The sequence below is a fragment of the Alternaria viburni genome, assembly GCF_023758015.1.
Source record: "Alternaria viburni strain BMP 2772 chromosome Unknown scaffold_4, whole genome shotgun sequence".
Classification (NCBI taxonomy): Eukaryota; Fungi; Ascomycota; class Dothideomycetes; order Pleosporales; family Pleosporaceae; genus Alternaria; species Alternaria viburni.
In genome coordinates, this window is record NW_026055773.1 from 769730 (window position 1) to 795383 (window position 25654).

General features: G+C 52.1%; 10 protein-coding genes across 10 annotated transcripts; 6 read left to right on the forward strand and 4 right to left on the reverse strand.

Moving 5' to 3' along the window:
• Positions 1–1855: 1855 nt before the first annotated feature.
• On the reverse strand, positions 1856–3003 carry SAR1 (COPII coat GTPase; the record flags this gene model as incomplete). Its single annotated transcript, XM_049351426.1, has 9 exons — positions 1856–2172; positions 2221–2330; positions 2382–2420; positions 2467–2487; positions 2543–2568; positions 2622–2659; positions 2734–2845; positions 2890–2935; positions 2987–3003. 9 exons carry the CDS (start codon positions 3001–3003, stop codon positions 1856–1858), a joined length of 726 nt encoding a protein of 241 aa, XP_049214064.1.
• A 225-nt stretch (positions 3004–3228) lies between these two features.
• Positions 3229–3994, forward strand: ATP7 (ATP synthase d subunit; the record flags this gene model as incomplete). Its single annotated transcript, XM_049351427.1, has 4 exons — positions 3229–3240; positions 3372–3767; positions 3823–3909; positions 3965–3994. 4 exons carry the CDS (start codon positions 3229–3231, stop codon positions 3992–3994), a joined length of 525 nt encoding a protein of 174 aa, XP_049214065.1.
• A 385-nt stretch (positions 3995–4379) lies between these two features.
• Positions 4380–5729, reverse strand: J4E79_002530 (uncharacterized protein; the record flags this gene model as incomplete). The annotated part of the gene is made up of 1 exon (XM_049351428.1): positions 4380–5729. One exon carries the CDS (start codon positions 5727–5729, stop codon positions 4380–4382), a length of 1350 nt encoding a protein of 449 aa, XP_049214066.1.
• Positions 5730–6431: 702 nt separating this feature from the next.
• J4E79_002531 (uncharacterized protein) lies at positions 6432–7466 on the forward strand (the record flags this gene model as incomplete). The annotated part of the gene is made up of 1 exon (XM_049351429.1): positions 6432–7466. One exon carries the CDS (start codon positions 6432–6434, stop codon positions 7464–7466), a length of 1035 nt encoding a protein of 344 aa, XP_049214067.1.
• A 1218-nt stretch (positions 7467–8684) lies between these two features.
• On the forward strand, positions 8685–9274 carry J4E79_002532 (uncharacterized protein; the record flags this gene model as incomplete). The annotated part of the gene is made up of 3 exons (XM_049351430.1): positions 8685–8810; positions 8862–9119; positions 9218–9274. 3 exons carry the CDS (start codon positions 8685–8687, stop codon positions 9272–9274), a joined length of 441 nt encoding a protein of 146 aa, XP_049214068.1.
• A 482-nt stretch (positions 9275–9756) lies between these two features.
• On the forward strand, positions 9757–10537 carry EGD2 (GAL4 enhancer protein; the record flags this gene model as incomplete). The annotated part of the gene is made up of 3 exons (XM_049351431.1): positions 9757–9993; positions 10098–10156; positions 10207–10537. 3 exons carry the CDS (start codon positions 9757–9759, stop codon positions 10535–10537), a joined length of 627 nt encoding a protein of 208 aa, XP_049214069.1.
• Positions 10538–12609: 2072 nt separating this feature from the next.
• J4E79_002534 (uncharacterized protein) lies at positions 12610–13302 on the forward strand (the record flags this gene model as incomplete). Its single annotated transcript, XM_049351432.1, has 4 exons — positions 12610–12781; positions 12836–12905; positions 12976–13077; positions 13134–13302. 4 exons carry the CDS (start codon positions 12610–12612, stop codon positions 13300–13302), a joined length of 513 nt encoding a protein of 170 aa, XP_049214070.1.
• A 1702-nt stretch (positions 13303–15004) lies between these two features.
• On the reverse strand, positions 15005–18183 carry J4E79_002535 (uncharacterized protein; the record flags this gene model as incomplete). The annotated part of the gene is made up of 3 exons (XM_049351433.1): positions 15005–15679; positions 15762–17110; positions 17169–18183. The coding sequence occupies 3 exons, from the start codon at positions 18181–18183 to the stop codon at positions 15005–15007; spliced, it is 3039 nt and encodes a 1012-aa protein (XP_049214071.1).
• Positions 18184–18916: 733 nt separating this feature from the next.
• On the reverse strand, positions 18917–20088 carry J4E79_002536 (uncharacterized protein; the record flags this gene model as incomplete). The annotated part of the gene is made up of 2 exons (XM_049351434.1): positions 18917–19908; positions 19959–20088. 2 exons carry the CDS (start codon positions 20086–20088, stop codon positions 18917–18919), a joined length of 1122 nt encoding a protein of 373 aa, XP_049214072.1.
• Positions 20089–23128: 3040 nt separating this feature from the next.
• On the forward strand, positions 23129–23537 carry J4E79_002537 (uncharacterized protein; the record flags this gene model as incomplete). The annotated part of the gene is made up of 3 exons (XM_049351435.1): positions 23129–23209; positions 23256–23457; positions 23497–23537. The coding sequence occupies 3 exons, from the start codon at positions 23129–23131 to the stop codon at positions 23535–23537; spliced, it is 324 nt and encodes a 107-aa protein (XP_049214073.1).
• Positions 23538–25654: the final 2117 nt, after the last annotated feature.

The following is a 25654-nucleotide window of genomic DNA, read 5'->3' on the forward strand; positions in this document are numbered from 1 at the left end:
TATCTTATATTTCTTAAGTAACGTTACTTTATTTATAGAGAAAGAAATAATAGTGCTTAAGACGCTTTTCTAATATACTATTAAAGCTCTTAATACTAGAGCTATAACTATTATTATTAGTTAATAACTATAGTTACTAAATATTAATAATAATCTAAGCTACTAAAATTACTAACTACTTAACTTATAAGCTAAAGAAGTAGTAAAATAAATAGAAGAATTTATAGATAAATAGTTAGAATATATAAAAGAGAATTTAGTAAATTATGCTATAGAGACTAGATAAATTAATTAGTGTATCTTAATGCCTAATACCTCTAAAATAATACTAGACACCTAAGCGCATCTAGCAAGCGTGTTATTGAATTCTCTTTAGTTCTTGAGGTATATTAATAGGACGTGAATAGGGCTAGATGGATTAGCTGTGGCGGTGCGTTTTTCTCTTCTGGGTTTCGGCTTTCCGCGGGGACAAAGTTTGGTCGAGGCGGGTTGTTCGACGAACCAGCGGGTTGGGGGTTTACTGTGCCGTGTCAAGGTGGCGAGAACGCCTGGGGAAGGGGCGGTGACCTGCTTTCGACACTGAGAACTCGGTTTCTTGTTATGGACATCGTGAACTGGATTCTTGAAGTGTCTTGCCGTGAGAATGTCTGCGAAATATCGCCTTTAGACATTGAACCAACGCCCAGGATTCCGTATGTAGTCTCGGGAATCGTTTTAACAAAATACGTGCCCAAGCATCGTAAAGTAGGGGTTTGAAGCTTCATCTAGTTAAGGCAGACGGCTTATTGGAACTGTAATTGTGATTTCGAGATCATGATATCCGCTAACGGATATCGTCATTTCGTTCATCTGAAGCTTCTTTCGCAAAAGGCTCGGATGACGGTGCATCGAAGCGTCAGAGCATCCAGTCAACACTGTTGATTCCTTAGTTTTGCATTCCCAGTTCCGAAATGTGTTTTTGACTCTAGCAAGTAGTCATTTGGCGCCTCTAGATGACTCCTTGCAAAAGCTCCAAACGAGATCGATTTGTTTAATTAGCGCTCTTGGTTTTCCAAAACCGTGTTTCCATTTCTGAGACTCGTTTTAATGTAATGAACGGAGTGATCTAACTTTCTATCTTTTATCCTTTCCACAAAAAGCCAACACGAGATAGCTTCGCTTAATCGACGTTTCTGGATGTCCAAAACCGCATTCACGATTTCCATATCTGGTGTTCGGAATTCTGGTACAACGCATCTAGCACATTTGATATTGCACTCATGCTTGAGCTGGTTACGTGAATTACCGTACCAAAATCGAGGTATCAGACCCTATCAAACGGTGGACATTTGATATCTGTAACGCTTGATTACGATTATACAGTTGTGGCATCTCTGTGTCGGTACATATTCGTTCTTTAGTCTCATCGCTAATTTGCATTTCCAAAATCCATGGGAGTTGCATGCAAAGATGAGTTACGTTTCTTTCATCATGCTAAACCGTTGTCAGCGACTATGATCTCGGAACAGAATACCTTAGGTGTCCGTATTCGATGCGTGATATCTGTCATTCATCACGCATACTAGTGGAATAGAGTCATTGTCGCGCGTGATCTGGAGTTACGCACCGACATAGAGGTCTCGCTCGCTTCGGGCCGACCCAGCCTTCGCTGCACCGTACTACGAGTGTTGGTGTGCAATATGATATTATTCCAAGAGCTAACGCCAACGCCCGTAAGAGTACATCTACTACGCATGTGATAGCCATGGCATGTACTTGCATCTAACTCATACCATCGAGAGCCAACGTGCAGCCACATGCGCTCCCCGCTGCTTTGTGTCCGCCTAGCGTGCTTATAATTGCTGGAGTAATCCGCCTAGACGTACTGGCTCAACCATCTGATACCCTCTCCGTATCCCTGCCTCATGACCACACTGCACATGAAGACCTCAACCGGGCGGATACCCTCGAGCGGTACCTTGCCCTTACCGGTTGTCTGGTATAGACCAAGCGCGGAACGGAGCTGGTCCTCGGAGATGGCGTCGGGGTGGTCGATCTTGTTTCCAAGAACGACGAAAGGAGTGTTCTTCAGCTCCTCCATGGCGAGAAGAGCATCGAGCTCGGCTTTTGACTCGGAGAGACGCTCGTGGTCTTTGGCGTCAACAAGGAAGACGATGCCGGAAACTTCGGGGACTGGGACATTGTTAGTTTATGCAAACCGATCAGGCAGGCTTGACATACAGTAATCGCGCCATAGTCGGCGGGCTTGTGCGTGACCTCCGAGATCGAAGGTTGTGAACTTGACGTTTCCTATTGAGAGCTCTTCGGAAGTGGGGTGCAGAGTCGGCTGACTGGACCATATGTTAGCCGGTAGTTGTACAATAAGGCCAGATCTCACTTACAGGACAGCGACCCTGTCGTTCTTGAGCATGTGCAGAAGCCTAATCGTGTCAGCGAAAGCTCGCGTGTCCAGTTTGGTAGCCATACGTGGTCTTTCCTGCATTGTCACTGGAGCCTAGTCAGCTATACGTATTTGAATTGGCTGGTATGTGGAAGTGCGTACAGTCCGAGAAAGAGGAGTTTGGCATGCTGTGACGATGTGTTAGCCCGAGTAGTGAAGTTGAGACTATGCTCCTGCTTACCTTGTTCATGAGTCCAAGCGAGGACAGAACATCCCAGACTGTTACAAAACGTCAGCCCATGTTCAACTATGTTCCAAGCAAGCCATTGGTTGATCCGGCAGGTGTTCGGGACATATGCGATGGTATAGTGTCGATGCGCATGTGATAAGCCTGGCCTTGATATTTCCTTGCGCGATGTTGTAGGCGTTGACCTCGGAAGGCGACAGCAGTGCTATGAGAGAGTGCTGGAGGAATCTTGCTCTGCCGTGCTACGGCAACGAACACATACGTCCATCCAGTTCGGGACATAACGAGGGAGGGTAGTTAACTTACACCTGGAGCGAGGTCAGTAAGAAAGCAATATAGGCACATAGCAAGGGGCTTACCAGTCGAGAATCCACATGTTGATGAGAGTTGTTCGGGTCTAGACTGTTGGTTGAGAATGTAGCAACGAAGTGTAGAGTGTGAGTGGGAAAGGTAATGTTGGGGGAACATGGCCGCGATCGAGGCGGAAGTCGAATGGCCCGTGCACCAGATCCTTGGCGGCGCTGTTCCGAGCTCTCGCGAAGAACTTGGACATCAACCCTCCCGAACCGAAACCACCGCATCCCCGTCTAAATCCATCACAATGGCCGTCGGAGTACGTCACACCCCTTCCAGAAGACCCGTCGGAGCTCTCGAATGCCCAATTGCTGCGCCGGCAGTAGCCCCCCACCCGCAATGGCTCCTCCGAAATGCAGAACAAGAAAACTAACATATCCCCTCTTGTAGCGTAGCGCAGCCCTCAAGCTCGACTGGACCAAGCTGGGCACCCAGCTCGGCCTCAAGGGCCAAACCGCCGCCGCCCTCCAGTCCTTCAAGAAGCGCAACGACGATGCGCGTCGCAAAGTCACCGTTCTCTCCGAGCAGTCCCAGACCGTCGACTTCAACCACTACCGCGGCATCCTCAAGAACCAGGCCGTTATCGACGACATCGAGAAGCAGTTCAACGCTTTCAAGCCCCAGACATACGATGTAGGAAGGCAGATCAAGGCGATTGAGGCTTTCGAGGCCCAGGCCGTCCAGAGCGCAGAGCAGACCAAGAGTGTTGTCGACAAGGAGTTGAGCGACCTCCAGAAGACACTGAAGAACATTGAGGATGCCAGGCCATTCGCTGACCTCACTGTTGTACGTATATACGGTTACGGGCAAGTGAGGGACAAGAGGCTGACAGATATCACAGGACGAGGTCGCAGCTGCTCAGCCCGAGATCGACAAGCGCACCGAGCAGCTCGTCTCCAAGGGTCGCTGGGCCGTTCCCGGCTACAAGGCAAGTTTCTGGAACACTCAAGACAGTTCATATGCAAGTGCTAACAACCCCGCAGGAGAAGTTTGGCGATCTTTCCGTCCTCTAAGCATCTTCTTTGCATGTAGTCGAGATGTACCCGATCTGGGCTGTATTACCTACGTATTTGTGAATAGTTCCAGACAGTGGAAATGCACCCTAGATTTTGACCATTTACATCATTCAGCCTGCGTTGCTCATATTGATTTCAACGCAGCCACCTCGAGACTTGTACAGCATGAATTCTTACATGAATGGACAACCCCGCAAATCATACATCACGAAAGAAACGCTTTCTGCTGAGGATGCCACTCGTATTTCATTACATATGCATTTGATACCGAACCCTCCAAGCACTAGAAGTCACATCGCTATATTGTCATTTCGAAAACGCCGCCCAATGCTTATCAAATACCCCTTGGTCTTACAAAAAATGCCCCCACCTGAAATTAACCCTACTCATCATACTCCGCATCCCTGACCCCACAAAAGTCACTACCGAAGCAACTGTCCACCATATACCACACCCGCCAGTAGAGACTCGCATTGTTTGCGTCGAAAGTTCCGTCCTCTTTTCTCGGTACATGGTCGCCAATGATACCATGTCCTGAGCCAATCACCCATCCAATGACAGGCACCGAGCCGACTGTTTGCTGCCAGCGGGGTTTTGCGGGGAGGAAGGCCTTTTCTTGTGGGAGGAAGACAGCGGGCTTCACGTTTGCGCCCTTGAGTCGCAGGGTTGCGCGTTGAGAACGGGGGTTCAATGCTGTGGTAGTTGCATGCGCGGGAACGGTGTTTGGGTCGAGAGCTTGGTGCATTTCGCGTGGTTGAGACATGGGTTCCACGGGCATGTCGTCGAGATGGCTTGGGAAAGCGCCGCTTGTACTCCTCAGCCAGGCTGGTTCCGAGTTTGATTGCGATACAAGTCCTTGTGACGCTGCAGGCTGGGAGGCCGTTGCTGTGGCAGATGAGGCTGTTGCTGAAGACTGAGATGCACCGCGTGGTCCTAAGGTGCCTGAAGATACGGTGTTGGGTGAAGCGATTTGTGACATTCCCCCTCCTTCTGCGCGCAACGGCCGGTCACCACCTTGCGGTCCTGTCCCTCTGTACATCTCTGCGTAAACTGTGTAGCCCTGGATGTTCTTCGGACTGTAGTGACATGCGCGCTCGGCGGCTTCCGCACTATCGAAAGTCACCTTGACCCAGTGGTCTCCCCCAAGATATGTCTTGATCCTGGTCAAGTATTTCGGTTCCAAGTTTGGGTAGTATGTCGAGCGTTGCGCTGCTAGACTATAGCCGAGCCTGGGGTTGGGTGGCTCGCGATCGTATTCTTCGTAGATCATTCCGTTGGAAACCTTCTCGTAGTGTGCTATCGCAGCCCATTGCTGCTCGGATCCGAAGCCGTATAGTATGACTTCCTTGGGTTCTTGTGCGAAAGTGGCGTTCGTTGATGCGCCTGCTGCGAACGAAACGTTCAGTCCGTTGCTTGCGTCTATGAGATTTGGTGCCGAAGCTGATGGTGGTAGTGCACCGGCTGGCCGCGCGGATACCGAGCGCCTCTTGTCTTCGTCTGCCTTGAAACGACTGAAGATGTCATCTTCTGTGCGCTGGTTGTAGAGTCTCGCTTCGTCAGCTGCGTTGCTGGCGCCCAAGGGTGTCTTCGCTCGTGAGGTGCCGCGTTTCCGTGCTTTGCCAAAGGGGCCTTTCTCTTCTGGCACGCGCCGTTGATTTTGATCGGGACTGTCGGGGATCGATGTTAGCTGTGTGTCCGAATCTATGGGTGAATCCCAGTTGAGGTCGTCCATGGCGTCAAGATAGCATGAAGAAGAGGAATGTCGTATAAAGAACACTTTGTAGTCTTGTTTGTCGCATGACTAGGCTCATGCGTGCAGAAGGCTCCATTTGGTAATGGCAGTGAAACATGACTTACTCTGCGAACTCAAGCCCCCAGGGCAGCCTCCTCCCAGTCGAATCAAACGCGCGCTCGGAATCGGGTACTGCGTGGACCTGCATCTCTTCGGTGTGGTCGCGTCGTTCGTTCGGTGATTCGCTTTTCCGTTCGTGGTGCACGCGCGCGTGGTGCGTCAATCTCGTCGGGTCTTTTGTTTATGCGACAGGAAGACGAGCGGAAAGCTAACGCTAGCTCCAGGAACGCCGCGGCAAAGCCACACCGGGCCCGTGCACCAAAACGTGGCGCACAGTGCGATCTCCAAAACGTGACGCGGAGCCTTTCCCGATCCATCTACCTTGTGCATGCTGCATGCAATCGGAAGCGGCTTACTTTTGAGTGCTGCCTGGTCGCAACAGCCGCTCATAAGTACCCGATGGAACTGACACCTATCATCGTGCGTGGCAAGAAGAGGAAGTACTTACATCCAGCATATGCTGCTGCCTCCAAAAGTAAACCTTTTACCATACCTGCACAAAACTCTTCAGCATCCACATCTCAACTCAAACGTCAACGGAAAACGAGGTCAGCCCGCAAGAAAAAAGAATATACACCCGCCATGCCGACGCTCCAAGGACTTCCCACAGAACTGCTGGAAATGATCTTTCTTTACAGCATGAACCCAGCGCTTCCACGCTGCTCACGAGATCTTGGCGCGAAACTCTCCTCACACGCTATAGAGATGAGCTTCACTATGCAGGCCTTCTTCCATACCGTCGATCACCGTACCAACTATCGGGACCGACTCGTCACCAGCGATGCCTCACTCCAGTCCAACATCCTGACCTGCCATTTCTTTACCTACGACTTCTTTTTGAAATACGTGCAACGCGCACAAGATGCCATGGTCAAGTTGCGCGGGAAGGCCTGGGCAGCTACTGGAGTTACGATCCCCGGAGTGTCCTACTTCGACGGACTATGGCCATACAAGTTCACCAAGATCCCTCATCTCGCTTTTGCGCAAGGCTTTCACATACCAGAAAAGTTGCTGCATGGGCCATGGACAGAAGATAAAGCGTCACTGCTTTACATTTTGGTTAGCCTGACCGGAGAGATCGATTGGGAGGGTAGTATGGCAGGTGAAGTGGCGAAATCGGGCATGAATGAAGCGATCAAGGAGGGTAACGAGCACGCGGTGGCAGCGCTTGCCGTGCTGTTGGGTGTGCAAAAAGGCATCACTACCGAGCTACTGCAGTATGCTGTCATACACTGCGGTTGCGACATCAACATCATCCGCCACCTCCTCTTCAACGCACAGATCCTCGCCGAAGAGGCGTCGAGCACGTTGAATTTCCACGACCCTGCACTGTGGGCGTGGGCAGACGTCAACGGTCACAAGGGGGTGACACTCAAGACCATGCTCAAGGATGCGGTTTCATTCGACCTCGAGTTTTACTTTGAAGATAACGCCGACTGGTCCAAGATCGTCCCCTTCCCGTACGGTGGAAGCAAATTTGACGCAAGGACAGCATTCAACGACGTGGTAAGGGAGCTGCTGACGAACCTGTACCGAAACTACGGAAGGAAAATCACACGAAGGAGAGCAACGACACCAGAGCAGAGAGTCGCGGAGGATGATGCAGATGTTGATTGAGATTTTTATTGAGACTAGCTAGATATGATAGATCACAGAGCGAATACCCTGCCTACACGGCCTACATATCACTTACCTTTGCGACCTGTCTGGCATATCGCGTGAATGGCCTTGATCGTGCTAAACTATTTCTTCACAAATTTTAGTCGCCTTCATCACATGCGCGCGTGACCCAACGCGGACAAGCCAACTTGATTGAAGAAGGCTAAAAACATGGCTTGACACGAAGACAGAACGTGCAGTTGGCACATGCAGCGATGTTGAGCGTACTTGCGTACACATGAGATTTTACCTGCAGGCTTGTTAGTGACTTGTATCGAAACAAAGCGTTATCAAGCAGAGCGTGTTTGTGGATCCCTTCAGTGATCTTGGTGATAAAATAGTAATCATAGAAATCATATACTATCTATTGCATGTTGTAATCATTGGGAGTGGGGGCGGTGATGTAAAAAAGTAAGAACTGACCTGTGCATGATAGCCGTGTGGAGTGACGGCACTGCAGTCGCATGTCGACATGGGTTTGCAATGAGCAGGCTAACAGCGACGTCGGATGTCGGGTATCTGTTGGCTGGGTATCTAAGCGTCTGTTTTGGTCAGCCGTTGTCGCGAAGTCGGTGCGGTGATGAAGCTGAATGGGTAAAGCAAGCTCAGAATATGTAAGAAATTGAATGTCATGACTTCGACGCCGTTAAGAGACCCCGGCGAGGGTCTCCGACGCCGAGCTCAATCGCAAATTATGTCATCCTAGGATGGGAGAGGAGTGTGGAGGCGAGAGACATACCAGTGGAGCTATGGGTGTTGGATCGTAGCTATGGGTCTTTGGAGTAGTTTAGCTCGGCGCATGTCGCGTCCGTCGCGTCTGCACCTGCAGAGCGCATGGTGCGAGGTCAAGTGGTCGTAATAGCCACGTCGACGACTGCATAAAGTCGCGACGGCTGTCGAGTCGAGCGTGGTGCTTCTGCGGTGCCCGCGGTGCTGGAGGAGATGATGGAAGTCGCGCGGTCGCAGAAAACTTTAAGGACGGCGCTAGCGCCAAGGCGCCTTTCGCTTGTGCACGGCCCCGGGCTCACACTGAATTTCGAACCTCCACCGACCGACATTACTTACTCCCGACAAGAACATCAACACCGACTCCTATTTCCGACCGGTACGCTTTCGACGCAGCAATACTCCACGTGTCTTCCCGTCTAACATTCTCTTGCAGCACATATCGACGAAATGGGTGACGCCGAAATTACAACGAGTGCCTGGAGGCTGGTAGAGGTCGGCCGCGTGGTCCTCTTCAACGAGGGTGCATTCGAGGGCCGCCTCGCTGTCATCGTCGAGATCATTGACCACAAGCGTGTATGGAAAATCCGCGATCCGGGTGCTGTTCAGCGGCTCACACAGACATAGGTCCTCCTCCAAGGTCCCTCCGAGAAGGCCCCTGTCCCTCGCCAGGAAGTCGCGCTTGCGAAACTCTCCCTTACACCCATCGTCATCCCCAAGCTTCCCCGTGCCTCGGGTAACGGCCACGTCGCGAAGAAGTGGGAGGAGCACAAGGTCCAGCAAAAGTTCGACGAGAGCTCATGGGCCCAGAAGCGTGCGGCTATCCAGAAGAGGCGGGGACTCAATGACTTTGAGCGCTTCAAGGTCATGAAGATGAGGAAGCAGGTACGTTCTGGCTTGTACCTGTGTCGTCGAATGCGACCATTCGGACGAGACGCGGTACCCCGGATGCGAATTGGGAACACAGACTAACAACAACACAGGCTCGTTTCGAGGTTCAGAAGACCTTCGCCAAGATCCGCGCCAGCGCAAAGGCATAGGTAGTCTCGATGCTGTCGGGAGACAGGCGTTGTGGTGATCGCTGCATGCAGGTGGCATAGAGGCATGACGTGCATTTCATGAGCATTCCGAAGGCGACCTCAAAGGCATTCAAAAATTCAAGGCCTGGTTAAGGGCGAATAAGTCCAATGTTTGGCACGGTGCAATTCGGTTTGGGAACGGTTTACTCGGCTCTCGCATGCATTCCACATGTAGCAAGAGAGTTCAATCCACAAATTCATGAACACACACGAACAGTGCAACTAGAATTGCAATTTGATACCCCCTTTGAAATGCCCTTCCTTGTGAATTGCGCGACATAGGCTGTGAGAGTAATTGTTGCTTGTGATGGGCGTCATTGCCAATTGCGAGAGCTGCCCGCGCTAAACCGCCCACAAATCATTTTTGGAAGCTCCGACCCCAACTCCGCGACGCTCGATATTGCAGCACCACCACCACCTGCCGTCACCCACAAACCGACAAAATGGCCAACCCCCGCATTGAAGAGCTCCCCGACGAGCCCGAGAAGAAGAACGTCCAGATCGAGGAGGATGAGTCCAGCGACGAGTCTGAGAACGAGGAGGGCGAGGTCAACGTGCCCGCGGGCTCTTCCGTCGCCGTCCACTCCCGCAACGAGAAGAAGGCTCGCAAGGCCATTGCCAAGCTCGGCCTGAAGCACATCGACGGCATCACACGCGTCACCCTCCGCCGACCGAAGAACGTGAGTGCTTTCCGCGCAATTGGTGGGGGAGCTGCAGTCAACAAACACGAGATGCGGGCAGACCGTAGACACAGTGCAGGGTATTAGGCTAACACACCTACCAGGTTCTGTTTGTTATCAACCAGCCGGACGTCTACAAGTCGCCCTCAAGCAACACCTGGATGTGAGTCGCTGCCCCTCAATGGCACAAGCCGCCTGCTGACCCCGCACCAGCATCTTCGGTGAGGCCAAGATCGAGGACTTGAACGCCCAGGCCCAGGCCTCCGCCGCCCAGCAGCTCGCTCAGGGCGAGTCCGCGCCCCACGACCACGCCGGTCATGACCACGGCGACGACTCCGGCAAGGGCAAGGCCAAGGCTGTCGAGGACAAGAAGGACGAGGAGGAAGAGGAGGACGACGATGAGGAGATCGACGACTCTGGTCTTGAGGCCAAGGACATCGAGCTCGTCATGCAGCAGGCCAGCGTCTCGCGGAAGAAGGCCGTCAAGGCCCTCAAGGAGAACGACAACGACATCGTAAACTCCATCATGGCGCTGAGCATATAGACCACTCGGGTCTAGGTGTCTGGGTGTAAAAGGTGGATGACGACTTCAAACGCACTGCGGAGTCGAAAGACTTCTGCCTGCTCATGTAAAAGAATCTATCAACATGAATCTTTACGAATCATCGGTGGCCGTCCGGTCCATTCGAAAGCATTGGTTCCCAATGATTGCTATCTTGTCGATATGCGTGAGTGATCAGGAACTAACCAGTCTAGAAACCTTCCAGTCGCAAGATAGAATGGAAACGCTAAGCAGTGGCAGAACGGGGGCTGGCACAACGCAGCTGAAATATTCATGGGGCCAGACGAGCGACTGCATCTACCACTTGGCAGTTTTACCTTCTTCTATTGGAGCATATGGTCTCCCAACTCTGAGTCTTGTGGTAGCTGCAAAGCAGCCCTGCGGAATGAGGTGAGATGCAACAAGCATACCTTCTAGCGGTCGATCATCAGAAGTTTAACATGGCGGCTTCCAGTCATGCGCACTCAGACCCCAGTTCATGTGTCTTGAGGCTCTTTCTGACGTAGAGTTGCTGACAAGCCGATACAGCCTCAAGGGCCATTATGCGTGTGCTAAGTGATGGCTACCAATGGCTTCCATCAATCGCGATATGTTCGTCCAGATTGATATGCCTTTTCCAGGATCGCGGATCGCGGGTCCCGAGACTGAGGGTCAACGTCGTGCTTATGTCGTGGCTGGTGAGATGGGGATCGTGACGCCCGAGGACATTTCCAAACGTGGAACGCGGAATCCTAAACGCGCGGTTGCTCAGCAGCGGCTTTGTCAGGTACCCTTCGGAAAGAAAGCTATCCGGGAGCAGTGTTGTTAGCAATCGTGAATTGCGTGAGGATTGCGAGGTAATAGCGGTGAAGTTGGCGAGGGTGCGATACTCAGCCACAAGCTAACCAGCCACAGCGGCCAAATCCGGATCCCATGAACTCTTCCATCGTCAGCACAGATATGGGGATATCAGCCTCAGCCTTCCGACATGTTCTGGTTAGCTTCTTTCTCATTGTGTCGAAATACCCAGATATACAACGGAAAGTTGACTTTCCGAACGTGTTTCGCACACTCCGTCAGGATTGCGCCTAAATGCCGACTCCACACATCGACAACATCGAGCTCAGCTACCATGCTGCGCGTTGGTCCTCAGCATGGCACTTACCTGATACGCAGTATTCTCCGTAAGGTGCAACGGCGATGATGGTGTTGAAGACGCTGTTAGGGTTCAAGCGACCCACTGTTGCTTACACAGTTGAAACATGTTGAATACACGACCAATGAGCGATCAATCCAAACTCTCGGCATCAAGAATGTGGCTGGTATTATCACAGTATCTCTACAAAAGCTCTTGGGATCAGATCGACCGGGCCGCGAGAGCCATGACCAAGTCGCATAGCCCTTGTTCATGACCCATAATCTGACCACAGCACTTGTGTTTGATGTGTCGCAGACCCATTGCTGCAAGCAGACTGGCCTATCAAGGAGACGATGCTAACACTATCGGACCTATATCGAACGCACGGAGGCCTAAAGGGACGAAGGTTATCTCATAGTTCCTCAAAGGATTCATAATCTTACTTGATGCTTCCGCATTCGACAATTCACAGCTGCCTTCTTCACCCTTGGCACTGTTGTTTGGGAAGCCTGCAACTTCTTATGACGATATGGCGTCGAGAGCTGAACTCATCCCCATGGAACTTTCTTGCATGTGGCTCTCCGTGGATGCCTCACGACACACACATTGGCTATGAGATGACTATAGCTGAGAGGGCCACTCCTACGACAACATCAGCAATAGAAAAGACCTATATAATACTTTGACTATCTTCAACAAACGATGGACTCATCACAGCAAGTTGTCCTTCCCATACATCCTCCTCCATCAACTTCGGTACCCCATGTTCAGTTGAGCTCGGGTTCGAATTGCTATTACATGTCCATCGATCCTACATCTTCTACCAGTCCCAACCACAGCGAATACTTTAACCCACCAGCACGTAGATACCGGGTTCCACAGTTCGCCAGAATGTCTTCCAGCCGAAAGATCACCTCCGTACGTCTCAATCCGCTATATGACCGTCAACACCTATTTCCCGGATGCTAAACTCCAACAGGCCGAAAAGGCACAATACATCCAAGCGCTTCGATCTCACCAGTTCAATACCATCGTTGAACTCGTCCGTGTCGAGCAGGCTTTTGCAAAGCTCGGTACACCGGACTGCAGTGAGCCGATGACGGCGGCTTGTAAGTATCGACAATACTGGTATATGTAGATTGAAAACTGATTGTGGGTATCAGGGAAGTACTACGTCGAGTCGCATGGCCTGTTGACCGAACTTCGTGGATTGACTAGGAACTATCCTTTCAGGTAAACTGCCCATCATGACCCCCCGAAGGGTACACGGTGCCTCCCAAAGCATGTGCTAACCCATCTGTAGTTCTGACTGCCTAGACGAAGCAAAGCGACGTGTCTACGCCGACCCTGCAAGCAACCGCTCATGGAACTTGTGTTGGTTGGTTCTGAACAAGATACAAACTGAGTACGTCTACCAAAACATACACTACATTGCGATTTCGTTTGCTGATCTCAAGACAGTCAGCTACTGCCGTACTATGCGCATTACCAGGCGTCTCAGCCAGCTATGTGGGCGGGTCAGACGCCGTCTGCGGAGCAGATCACGCAGCTCACGAATGCTTTTGTTAATGAATGGAATTGGGCACTTGGTCAGATGTTGGGGCGTTGGACGCAGCCGCCGGCGCGATGAGAACGTGCGGATTTCAACGGTTTGGTGTGTTGGTGATGGCGTTGATCGCTATCGAGGTCGCGTTCGGGTTCTTGTATTGCTTGTTTCTCTTTCCTATCGGGTTGCAATCTGTTTACACTCGTTTACCCCCTGGTGGTATAACTCTCTTTATACAATGTCTTATATTACATATCTTGCTTAGCCTCTGTTGAACCTGAAGTCCTCTAGCCTACATCCCAGAGACTTAGGTCGTCCTCATTGACCTAGCCATACTTAGATCTGTCTCATTTATGCTACCATCTGTCGCATCCGCGATAATGGCCTCTTGTTTGTATTACTTTCCGCACTCATAGCGTTCAAGTGTATGCCATTAATCCAGAATGCCTAGCACTATCTGTTCCCGTGATATCTAGGGAAGGTGTGTTTGATATTCATCGGACCGTCTCGCGGTTCGTCACTCCGATAGCAAAGAACGTGGCTTTCGCGGAGAGCTACACCGCTCCTTTTCTCGAGTATCATAGGCTACAGTCCTAGCATTTGAGCCTATACTTGCCGTGCCGGCCCAGAATGTCGCCTGCAAAAGCGGGGTATGTGTAAGTCATGCTATATTGATAGGACACAGAGCCAGCCTTGTCGCCTGGTGGGTGTCTCATCGGTGAGATTTGACGAATGACTATCTGGAAGTGTCGGCTGGATACTAGTGCATGTAGACCTTGTATCAGCTGGTCAGTCTCGAGATTGCTTCCCGCTCGTAGGTCTGTGGATAAGAGCATCGTACCATCCATCGTATCCGGGCAGCATTTTTCGTTACTAGCAATATCCGAAACATCATCCCGAACTTCCATCCAGGCTTCAACATCCCTCACGCCAGTAGGTCTAACATGGCTTCGTATGATAGTAAGGTACGCATGATTCATTCTATACCCGTGGATAGATACTTTGGTGCTGGATGATGCGCTATCGCAAGGTCAAGTGTTCACTACAAAATGCAATACTAACAAGCTATAGCCAAGGATTATCTACGCAGATCAGCCTGGGGATGGAGGATATAAGGTTCGCCCACACTCAACCGAGTCTTCACGACACAACACTAAGCATTGATAGCCAAGACCCAAGGGCGATGATCTTCAACCTTACGATGGGGGCTACAAGGTTCGCAGCAAAGACTAGTCGAAGCTTCTGTGCATGTCACTAAATAGTGATAGCCAAAAGAAATCGCCAGTAGCTCTGACGTACAGCCACGAGACGGATCGTTCTAAGTACGCCCGATCAAGCCCAAGGCCGCACGAAACGACAATGAACCACCAAACGCGAGAGATGCAGTGGACTGGCGACATAGGAGTAAGTGGTAGCTATCGATGGGCGAGGGTGGTGGAAAGTGGATACGGAGATGACAGCGAAGAAATTATGGTACCTATGGCGGCGATAAATTCATCTGCAATGTACTTCTTCTCTCGCAACATGCAACTGTTGGAATCACGTAGGCGGATATATAACACATGGGTTGCACGACTGCAAGCTGTTCACCACAAGCTGCCGTTACCTATTTCTAGTGAGATGATCTAACGCATCCAACCACCAGTCACTTACACTCATCTTGTCCAATTCCTGGGGTTCTTCAGAGATATTGTAAGTGCTGATCATTCGATAGCAGACGTGAGTATCGGTCAAACATTCATTACATATAAACATTACATTACCACACCACCCAAGCCAAAAAAGCTCAAAGCATACTCCTTCTCTTCGCCAACTTCTGATACTGCCTCGACGTCCTCGTCTGCCCATCCTCCATCTCATAATCCGACGCTATACTACCCGGCCTCACAGTCACAGGGGGTCTGAGACTCTCCACCGCACTAGCTGGCCGAAGTTTAGTCGGCGCAGAACGCTCTCTCATACTGAATCTACGTTTAACCGTTTCGGCTATCTGGGCGAAGAAGCCGTTAACACCTTTGACTTCTCTTGGTGGAGCTTCGTGGATTGGGCCGTGGGTATGGGCATGCATGTGTACGTGCGGCTGGCCGTGGCCGTGGCCACCGAGGAGATGTGATTTCTCGCCGGGTTCCATGTATAAGTGGTTGCCCTCGTGGTTTACGAACCAGTTCACCATGTATTGTTTGCCTTCTGGGCCGCCGCCGCAGGAACCGGCGAGGACGTGCGACGGGGGCGAGTTGACGGCGAGAGCGAAAAGGTTGGGCGGTTCGCAGAAGTCTGTCACCAGGCCGCGGTGGAAGATGAAGTAGATGAGGACGAAGACGTTCATGGCGAAGACGAGAGCAAGTATGAGTACCCATGCTTTGGAAGCGCCGGGCATGCCCCCGGATGCATATTGTTGGGCTTTGAGCGAGGCGTTGAAGTATTGCGTTTGGTACTCGTCGAGCATAGGGTGGGAATAGTTCTGTGGGTTGTGTCAGCGAATTCGCTAGTGAGGGCTACGAAGTGGCAAGACGCCAACAACAGAAAAAGAAAGAGTTACACACCCAGAACGTCACAAAAGGCGTATCCACCATACTCAACAGCAAGGTGCATCCAGCCAAAACAGCCAGGGCCTCCCCTAAACTGGGTATGGCATTGCTTAGGTCGACCTGAAGGTTTTCTGGATCCGGATTGGTAGGCTTCAATACCAATTGTGTCAATAGTCTGGATGTACTCGCATTTGCATCCATGAGGCCTGTGCCGAGTGACAGACTGTTGGACCAGTCAGTACCTATGTCGCGCCAATTAGCCACGCCCTTTGTATTGACGCTGACTTCTTCGCCCGTCTCGACGAAGGCCTTTTTGTCGTTGGGGTCTTCGCAAAGCGCTTCCATAGTCGCGCCCGAGCCGGTGACATTATGACGTGTACTGCATCCTGGTCTCACCGTGAGGTGTAATTTGCACAATGAGAAGATGCCTGTCCCATCCATGCCAACATCATCTGGTCCTCCTTGTCCTAGCAGGTAGATTGCGGATCGTCCCCAGGCAAAGCTAGTGTGGTTCATGATTGTGTTGAAAGGCAAGGGGTATTTGCCGAAGACGGGCGGCCAGTTCATCGTGGTTGTTGTGTCGTTAACGTCCCAGCCGAAGATGTCATCCACCACAGTTTGGTTGGTTGTGGTCGCGTTGTCCCTGATACCGGGAACGTTTCCCCAAGAAAGAAGATCGACCACCTCATCGTTCCAGGCGTCGTATACAATAGGCTCCAGCTCGGTCCTGTTCATGTTTACGCATAATACGTTCAATACTGGTGACGGCACCGAAGCGCGCAACGAGTAGGTTCCTTCGGAGTTTAGCTCTTCAGGCTGCAGGATTCCGTTTCTTTGGTCGCGGGCAGCAGCGAACACGCCTGAATGAGGCATTGCCATTGTCACATTGTTGATAACCCTACCGTACTTCTGGGAAACCTCAGTAGTGTTGACAATATCGATCCATTGCCCAGTGACCGTAGTGTTCTCGTACAGAAGCCCAAAGCCCTGCGGTCGTAGCTTCTGGATTGAAGTGCCGTTGCCGTTCCTGGCTGATAGATCCCAATCCGAGAGGTAGCGCTGAAAGTTGTGGTATCCTTGGCCAGCGTGTTCCATCTGTAGACAAGTTTCTCCTTGAGCTTTCTGGTCGGTTCGAATGGGCGTTTGACACATTTCCTTGAGGTAGTTGATGTTTGCGAAATCGCTTTTGACACGGCCAGCCAGAACCAGGCCGTTATCCCAATTACCATCTCTTAGCATAGGCTGAACAGTAGCGGCAGCTGCAGATGAGTAAAGCGTCGCCAAAACAGCGCTCAGCAAACTCAGTATGCCCAGAAAAGACAGTCCAGCATACTTTGCAGTCTCCCAGTGGGTGATCAAAGTGCCTATCACAAAAAAGTCAGAACACGCCTCACAAACGATCCACACAGGACATCTGCTTACCTGGTTGAACGACCCACCTCCACATACTAAGTTCCGACAACGTAACCCCCCTCCCATGATCCTTCATAAACGCCCTCCGACTAAGCACCTGCCCAAGGAAAGCCACAAATGCCGTCACAAAAGACAACTCAATAAGCTTGGCCATGACCGTCGTGAGTAGGATAGCATCGGCGGGCGTAATAGGCCCATGGCTAGTAATGCGCCGCCCATAATGAGGGGCACGGATAGCCAGGGCCAAGAAGATGCCAGAGAACAAGCACGAGAACAGCGATATGACAATCAAAGACAAATTGAGCCAGGTGATGCGTGGGTGGTAAAAGTCTCGTGTCGTCGCGCATTCATGAATTGGGCGAAAGTCGTTCTCGTATGCTGACTTGATCGAGGGAGCGGCGCCTCCTCCTCGGAGTCCATCGGTATCAGCGGAATGTATGTATGTTTCGTACTCATTTATGCTGCTGTTGCTTTGCTTTGCGTTCTTGAGTATGCCGTGCCGAAACTCTTCGTACGTGCCGACGTCAGGACTTGCTCTACCAACATCGGGGCTGAACCTGTCTCGTCGCAGATCGGGTGTGGACTCGTTTGAGCTCTTGGGGAAGCCTCCAAAGTATGGGTCGGCTGAGCCTAGAGGCGAGAATGCGCCGGGGCTCTTGGTGGGCGGGCTCTTGGGGCCAGGACCGACGGCTCGTCGCGGGATGGGTTGTATGCTAACGCGCCTGGCGGTCTGCGTTGTCGCGACAGGGGATGTTGCTATGCCTAGTCCATTGTCCTTGCCGCGTTGGAAGCCGTCTGCAATGTCTTCTTCCTCGTCCTCCTCCTGTACGATACTTGGTGTGTTGCGACCGACGGCGGTGGTATCGCTCTGTAGCCGTGCGTAGTGCGGTCGCGCAGGCGGCGGGGTAGTAAGCCCGAGAGTATGGGAGTTGCTGGAGAAGCCGAGCGAAGGCAGGGCGGGCGTGTTGTCTGAGCTCTCAGAGAGGTCCGAGGACTCCTGCATGAGTGGCCGGCGGTCGACCATGATGCCTGGCGGATAGCGCCCCTCTTGCTGTTGCCTACGTTTCAGCCTTCTCTTCTTATAGTGTTCTTGCGGTCGGTATTGGCGGGAGGCTGCGCGAGGCCGCGTTTGTATGACCTGGGGCTGCAGGTGAGCGGCTCAGCTTGGATGCGACGGCAAGACTTCACGACAGGGGATCGAGGAAATAGACTGTCGCAAAGAGAAGAGACGACATCGCAAGGTTAGTCGGCGAAAAGCCTGAGGAATAAGGCCTCAAGGGATGACCCGACTGTCCGCTGCGGTTGCACGCACGTTCAGCTGTCTCTGGGCGGCTGCACGCTGTTCGCTTGTGGCGCTTGATTATGGCCCCCAAACTACATCCAGACCACTCTGCTGTGCCTCGTAGTGGTCCATAGTCTCCATAGTGCCTCTTCTAACCGGTAGCGAATGCGCAGCTGTCAATCACGGCTGCTTGCGCTTTGTGAGCATGTCTCGCCGTTCGGCAAGCTTGACGAAGCTTGTGTCTCCTTCTGCAGTTTGCAATATGCCCTGCGCAGCACTGCAAACAATCATTGCCAAGCTGTAGGCAGACGACATCAGGGTGTCTCAATGGGCCTGGTGATGCGTGACAACCCTTGGGCGGAATCAATCGGGTTTGGTGATGTGGTACATGGTGGAGTGTTGGGGTTCAGCCCCTCCACGCGTCGCGTTGTGAGCTAGCAAAGCACCAACACGGGACGGGGTTCACGCCTGCGTTCTACCCGATAGCCTTGACATGCTCGTCTACCAAACACTTCCAGTCCGCACTCCCATAATAAACCGTATGCCCATCATCATGCGTCAACTGCCCCGTACTCTGCACCGTATCTCCCAGCTGCCAAAACAAATCCGCCGCCATCCCACTATCTCTCAACGACAGACTGGTCTTCTGCCAGCCCCCCTCCACAGGACAGTGGTCCTCCTTCTTGGGTACGCCATATTCCTCAAACAGACACGGTTTGTTGAGCTTTTGACAGATCCGAGCATGCGCTTCAATCCAGCCGTCGCCAAACGAGTTGCTTACTCCCCAGCTATCCGGGTACAGGTGGAAGGTGCCAAAACTTATGTTGCCCAATCTCAAATTTGCTTCCCAGTCTATGCCTTCGGTGTACTGGTAGGGGTAAGAGCCGTCACCTGGAAGGCCGAAGCCTTCATCGCCGACCGTGATCATGTGATCTGAGTCGAGAGAACGGATGTAGTCACTCGTTTGGCGGATCCAGTTCGTAAGGACCGATGTCTGGCAGAGACTGCAGCGCGGTTCATTGGCCAGTTCCCACGCGAACACAGCGTTGGAGTTGCGATAACGCGAAATGACAGCTTTGATGTACGCCTGGTACATGGTCTGGCATTTGGTCGATGTGTACCATTGCGCATTACTGATAACGCCACACGCGGAGAAGTAGGCGGCCATGCCCCCGTAATCGGTCCAGTTGTTTACAAAGTTGATGATGAGCTTTATTCCGTGTTTTTCTGCAGCATTGACTACGGCGTCGAGGCGCTGGAGACCATTTGTGCCTGTGTTGATCGTGGCGGTAGATCCAGAGAAGGACTGGAAGTATACTGTGCCGGAACCTGGAATGGTTTTGACGTCGTTGAAACCCCATATCCGGAGTATTTTCTGGCCTGAGGTGGCTAGGTGGCCCATGATTACGTCGACATCGTTATCGTTTGTCAAGAAAGGGATCCAGTAAGAGTTGGTTCCAGCGTAATCTAATGACAATATGAGTGGTGCGAAGATGGCTAGCGGTCTGTCGACTTACACTTGGTAACACCATCAATGTTGAACTTGAGACCATCGGCTTTTGAGATGGAGGCTCGCGGGGACAGATCGATTGCTGAGGGCAACGCTGTCGCAGCTGCGCCTAGGGCAAGTATGGGGAGTATCTTCATGATGCTGAAATGGGACTTCGATTTCGGCGAGTGTGCAGCCATTACTATGTAGGGCTCGCTGCCACATAACTTATAGGAATCCGTTGCGACTACGCTCAATACTTACTCGAAGCGGAGCGGCACAGGGCTCTCCGCTTTGAATTGGATCACACGGCAATCGTACCTTGAAGTGACTCTAGTTGTGGGGTAATATAGTAGCCAAGGTCCTAGCATGGTCGTAATTGGTGCACTAGAGACGAAGGGGCTTCCTTTCAATTACCATGTTTGGCAAGAATGCATCGGACCGCCAGCTCCCGCATTACATTGAGTAGATTTTTATATCTCTGGAAACATGTGAGTGGAAAATAATCAGTAATCGCGACAGTTGCGTAAAGCATATAGCGACCATGGAGGCGAAGTTACAGAATTTCCCCGCGGCTAACAAACCATGCAATGTATTCGGCACAGAGTTTCCGACGAACCAGCATCAACGAAACAGGGATTATGCCCGGCAGCGGAAGAGGCGATGAAACGAAACAACTGATAACGAACCAAGAAAGACTCGATAGTAGGAGAAGTTGTCATGACTTTTAGTAGGTAATGGAAGAAACATTGGCGAGTCGGCTGGAGTAAATCGCTGCATCGTTTTGCATCAGGCTCTTTCGCAGGCTCCGTAGGCTTCTTGATAGTGTTGTCTATCTTGACGTTCGTAAACGCACAGTCTTGGCTTTGAGTGGAGCTTTGGTGGAGATGCACAAACGTCCGTTGCGCGCTGAGAGGTGACAAGAACAAGCAAAACGCGGAAATGCAAATCCGGGATGAGCAAAGGTCTCTAGATGAGAAGGTGGCAGTATGATGAGGCGAATGCGAATGCGAAAGATGACTAGCAATCAACAGAGCCGATCAAACGATAATGCTAACAAGGAGCACCAGGTCCAATGCGGTGTCCAGACGATAATGAACTTGATTAATCGGCAGTCGCCCGCTGACAAAAGCAAGCAATCCCAGCGTTCGGATAATATTAGGGAGAACGGGAGAAGTCGTTGAGAAGAAGAAAGCCTTTATCCCGACTTTGCCCTGCCGCTCGCTTTACCTGGATCATGTCGAGCATAGGGCTGCAGCGACGCACGTGCGCGTACAAAGTCTGCCTGCATGTCCTGGAGCTGAGATGTGTCAGTGCTGGTACTTCCATTTCACATGCCATGAAGTCATATGGGCCAAACCATGTCAATGTAATACCAATGATTGGCGCCGAACCCATGTACTACTGAACTACTACGGCACTTCGTGTCGAAGGACCAAGGCAAGGATAGCGATGGCGAAGTTTGGTCCTTCTATCTCCACGCTAACGGTCGCGAGAACGGTGCTCGGATCAGATCCACCCTGTTATTTCATCATTTTTCTTGCTTTCTGAAAACCAACATGCATGGCGTAACCTGGGGAGATTTGCTGACGGCGTGTCGTTCGTAACGAAGGCGCCCAACTCTGCACCAAGTGGTCTGGATTGCAGGCCTTAGTCGAGCAGTTTGATCCGGGCGGTGATGGCATGGCAGACGCGACCGTGTGGTACGGACGCCTAGTGTGGGGGTAGTTGGAGCTATACAACATGGTGGACGTCAACGACGCCGCCAACTGTCAGCAAGTCAGATCGCGATAGTGAGCAACCACCGGTGAGTAACCTGACGTGGGCGGTGAAAGATGGCGAGTCATCCAATAGTGGGACAACCATTCGGAGTCGGGGTTCTTTTCGGTAGGCGCCTTTCCAACTCGGAATATGCATACAGACAGTCGCATGCTCGATGATGCAGTCGACCTTGATCTGGCAGCGGTCGCGCATTGTTTCCCATGCCGTGCAACCCGCATCTTGCTTATGGGCTGCAGAGCTGACCTTGTGTAGCGGTACACAGAACTAAGATCTGAGCTAGTGCCGTCGCGTGGCGTAACCAAAGTACAGGCAGCGTTGGGAACGATGACCACGAGTCTGGTGTTGCATGTCTCAGTCCCACGCGAGGCGCGTAAGACGTGGGAACTCGAAGTCGAAAGCGCACGGCGTAACTTGCCGTTCCAGTTAGTGCCCCGCAGTGTCGCCGTTGGAACCAGAAGAGGATATGAGCAGGGACGTCGTACTAGATGAAGCAAGGAGAGGTCTGCCCTGGGGTGCGTTTCAGGCCCAAATTTGAGGATCTGGCTTTTGAAAATTGAGACAAGAGGGCAAAGCAAAGCGTTGTGGTATAGCATCCCACACATCAGCTCTCTAGGATAGCCCTGGAACGTGCTGCACATTGAGGCTCGGGCCGGTTAGGGCCGGAAATGTGACCTGGACTATCGAGTCTGACCCCGGGTCCGCGTACACGGTTGATCGACCATAGCGGCCGAACGCGTACAGTATCGAATTTTCCGCGCTCGGCTGCGGCAGAGGCCTCTTAATTGCAAGGATCCCGCACCTCCTGAATAATCTTCGTGTTGGTCAGGCGAAACCATGCGTGACCGGTCGCCTGGTGCTGAATTACTGAATGACCTATATTGTATTTGTACGACACATATTCGTTAAGAACGGCTGCGATTGGAAAAGCAATCGCATCGTTCCTAGAATTACTGAACGTGGTGTTGCCGAAGACTACCGAATGTCCGTGCTGGAACGTTCAAATGGGCGTACGGCATGAAATTTGACAGCAAGAGCTGATCGTCCTTCGTCGGTGGCCCACCACCAGGGCGATATGACACGAGAACCAACGTCTGCCAGGAGGTTCGTGGAAAAACAATAGACATGAGAAATTGCCGTTCTTACTCGAGGTGCTTTCTGCCAATGACATCCTTTGGAGAATGACGCACAAGCATTTCAGCCACCGCCGATTCCGACTTTCTAAGGCCCGAGCCCTGCGAGCACCGTCACAGTTCCTCACCTCAGCCTCCCTCAAAACAAAATCCTGCCAAGACTAGGCGGAAGCGGGGGGTAGACCGCGGTGCCCTAAAATCTCCCGCTCCTCTTGCTTCCTGTGATTCCAGAAACTAGCAGGCTTTCTTTGAGCGTCGTTCGTTGTCCCCAGGTCGTCCAGTCGCCATGAGTATTCGGATAAATGCGACGGTCCAAGAGGCCCGAACAGCTGCAAACCACAGCCAGGAACAATGGGACCGATTCTACGTAGGTATACTCTTGTCGCAAGGGTATGCTTGGCTAACGGGACTAGTTCATAACCAAAGACGAGGCCAGGCAGCTTGCAGAGGCGCACCCTGACTGGAAAAGATGGATCCTCATCCCCGCGAACGAGAAAGAACAAATGCTGGAGAGGATCAACGCCCGCCTGAGTGCTGAAGGTATCCCACCTGTCGAGATGATCATCCTGAAGTGGCGAGTGTCGCAGTTACTCCGAGACATCCAGCGGAAATATGGTATGTGCATTTGTGCCCTACTCTGGTGACTCGAGGTAGCGGTCGGCTACGGTGACGCCCTATACAAGTACATTAGCTGATTCAAATGACTTTGCAGAAGCCGGCAGCATGCTACAAGGGATGCCAGGCACGAGCTCAGGGTCAGGATCGGGGTCACCAATACAAGTCCAGACAGCCCAATCGCCTCCAGACAGCAGCGTTCAGTCATCGAGCCCACAACGAACGGAGTATTCACCAAGCGAAACTCGCCCATACGATCCAATACGGGATGTGTAAATCCCAAGCCCCCGGGAGGAAATCTGTCTTTCACAGCGCGCGTTCAAAGTCGAGAACAGGAACACCCGACGAATATTTGGTATTCGAGCCTGATACCCCAGACCACAAAGCGCGGCGTGCATAGCGAGGAAAGAGCAAACTAGCGAAACCACCTCACGAGGAGACGGAGCGCCATAGGATCCAGCAAGCTATCTTTGTGCGATCGTTGTGGAGGCTTCGAGGAGACGTATCGGCAAGAGATATCGCGTCGAGCGAATCGGACTATACAACCGCAGCGTTCCACGCGGCTGCACCGAGCGGGCTCGACTCGGAGTTGTGTATAGTGCTCTGGTACGTAGCCTGGGCAGTGCCGAGGGTGTCGTGCGCTGCCCAATCCGGTATTTGCCTACTTCCAATGTCTCTTGCTTGCTTTTCCATGTACCTGCAGCTTTCCACACGTCTCAATTCCCCGACGCTGGCTACTCATTGTTGATTGGCACGCAGCGTGCATCTGGCCTTGGCGTCGTGGCTTTTCCGTCCCCGTGCATTGTGCATACAGCCCAATCTCGAAAGAGTCGGAAACAATGACGGTTCTAGACCGCGCATGGCATTTTCTCCGGTTTCTTTTGGCGTTTCCATTTCGACGCTGCCCTTTCGCATGTCTCAATCTAGGAACAATGCATTCTAGTATTGGACGCTACCATATTTCGTCTCCTGTTGTTCCAACGAGGTATACTCATTCGCTGCTAACAATGGAAGAAAGAGATTCTTGTGTATGTCGTGTGGGCCAGCGTCGCAGGGTAAGGGTCGCTAAGCGTCGAGTCGTGGAGCGAGTGGGCGAAGCGGTCTTGTATGACGCAGCTGAGGGCAGCTCATCGGTGTGTCCTTCCGAGGTCGGCTAGGCTGATCGATCGTTGGATGCTCCTACTGTCTCATGAGCTGCTCACCCCGCTCGTCAGAGAGATGTGGTTCATCTGCGTTACAACTCTGGCCGTCGCTGGAAGCGTAAGTAATGGATCATCATGGCCTGCAGAGTTGGTCGGGCATCTCTGGACTTCCAGGCTTGTAAGCCCGAGGAGGTTAGCGGCGTGAAGGTTCAATGCTTGCTTGCTGGCCGAGGAGCGTGTGCGGGAGCGTTGTGACATCAGAGGGGAGCCGCACGTCTGTGTGACGACCACGCCATCGTGTTGGAGGTTCCTAGAGGATGTGGCATCGTAGATGATGATACCAAGCCGGATGACAGCTTGATGAAGAGGGTGAAAGGTCGTGAGGGCTGGAGACAGAACACGTCCGACGTGACTGCCTCCAAAGTATGGTACCCTAGCAACTAGTACTTGCCTCATCCATGTCGAAGGGCAGCCACACCCACTTCTCATCTTCAAACTCTTATACACAACGGCTTCCTGTACTCTCTACATCTTCCAGTGTCCGAGATTCGACTGCGACACGCGGAATGCATCCCACTATCACGCGTCTTACACGGAGTGAACTAGGGGGCACAGTCGCCACTACCCGCATCGCTCTACCGCGTCTCTCAGCCTCCTGCATCTCAACACCGGTAATGAGAGCTGCAGCGCCTCGCAAATCTGTCGAGAACTGGGTTCAACAAGGTCAAGAGGCTTTCCCAGATCTTTCTCAACCGAGCCGAGCCTTCTGCGGATGACGCTATACGTCGCGCACCCAAGACAGTACTAACGGCGGATAAAGGCTTCACTGCAGCTTAGTACAGAATATCCATTGTACTAATCAGTTTTGTTCTTGTGCAGGAAGCTCCGTTGTTCGCCCAAGAGTCGTTCACTCTGGTGAGCAGCCAAGACCCACAATGGAAGGAGCACTAGCCGCCGTTTGACAGCTGCTTCTTCCCGTAGCCTGGTCCAACACCGGCCCTACTCTCCCGTCAGAGTTCAAGCTGCATCGTGCAGTCTGACGGTCTTGTCGCGAG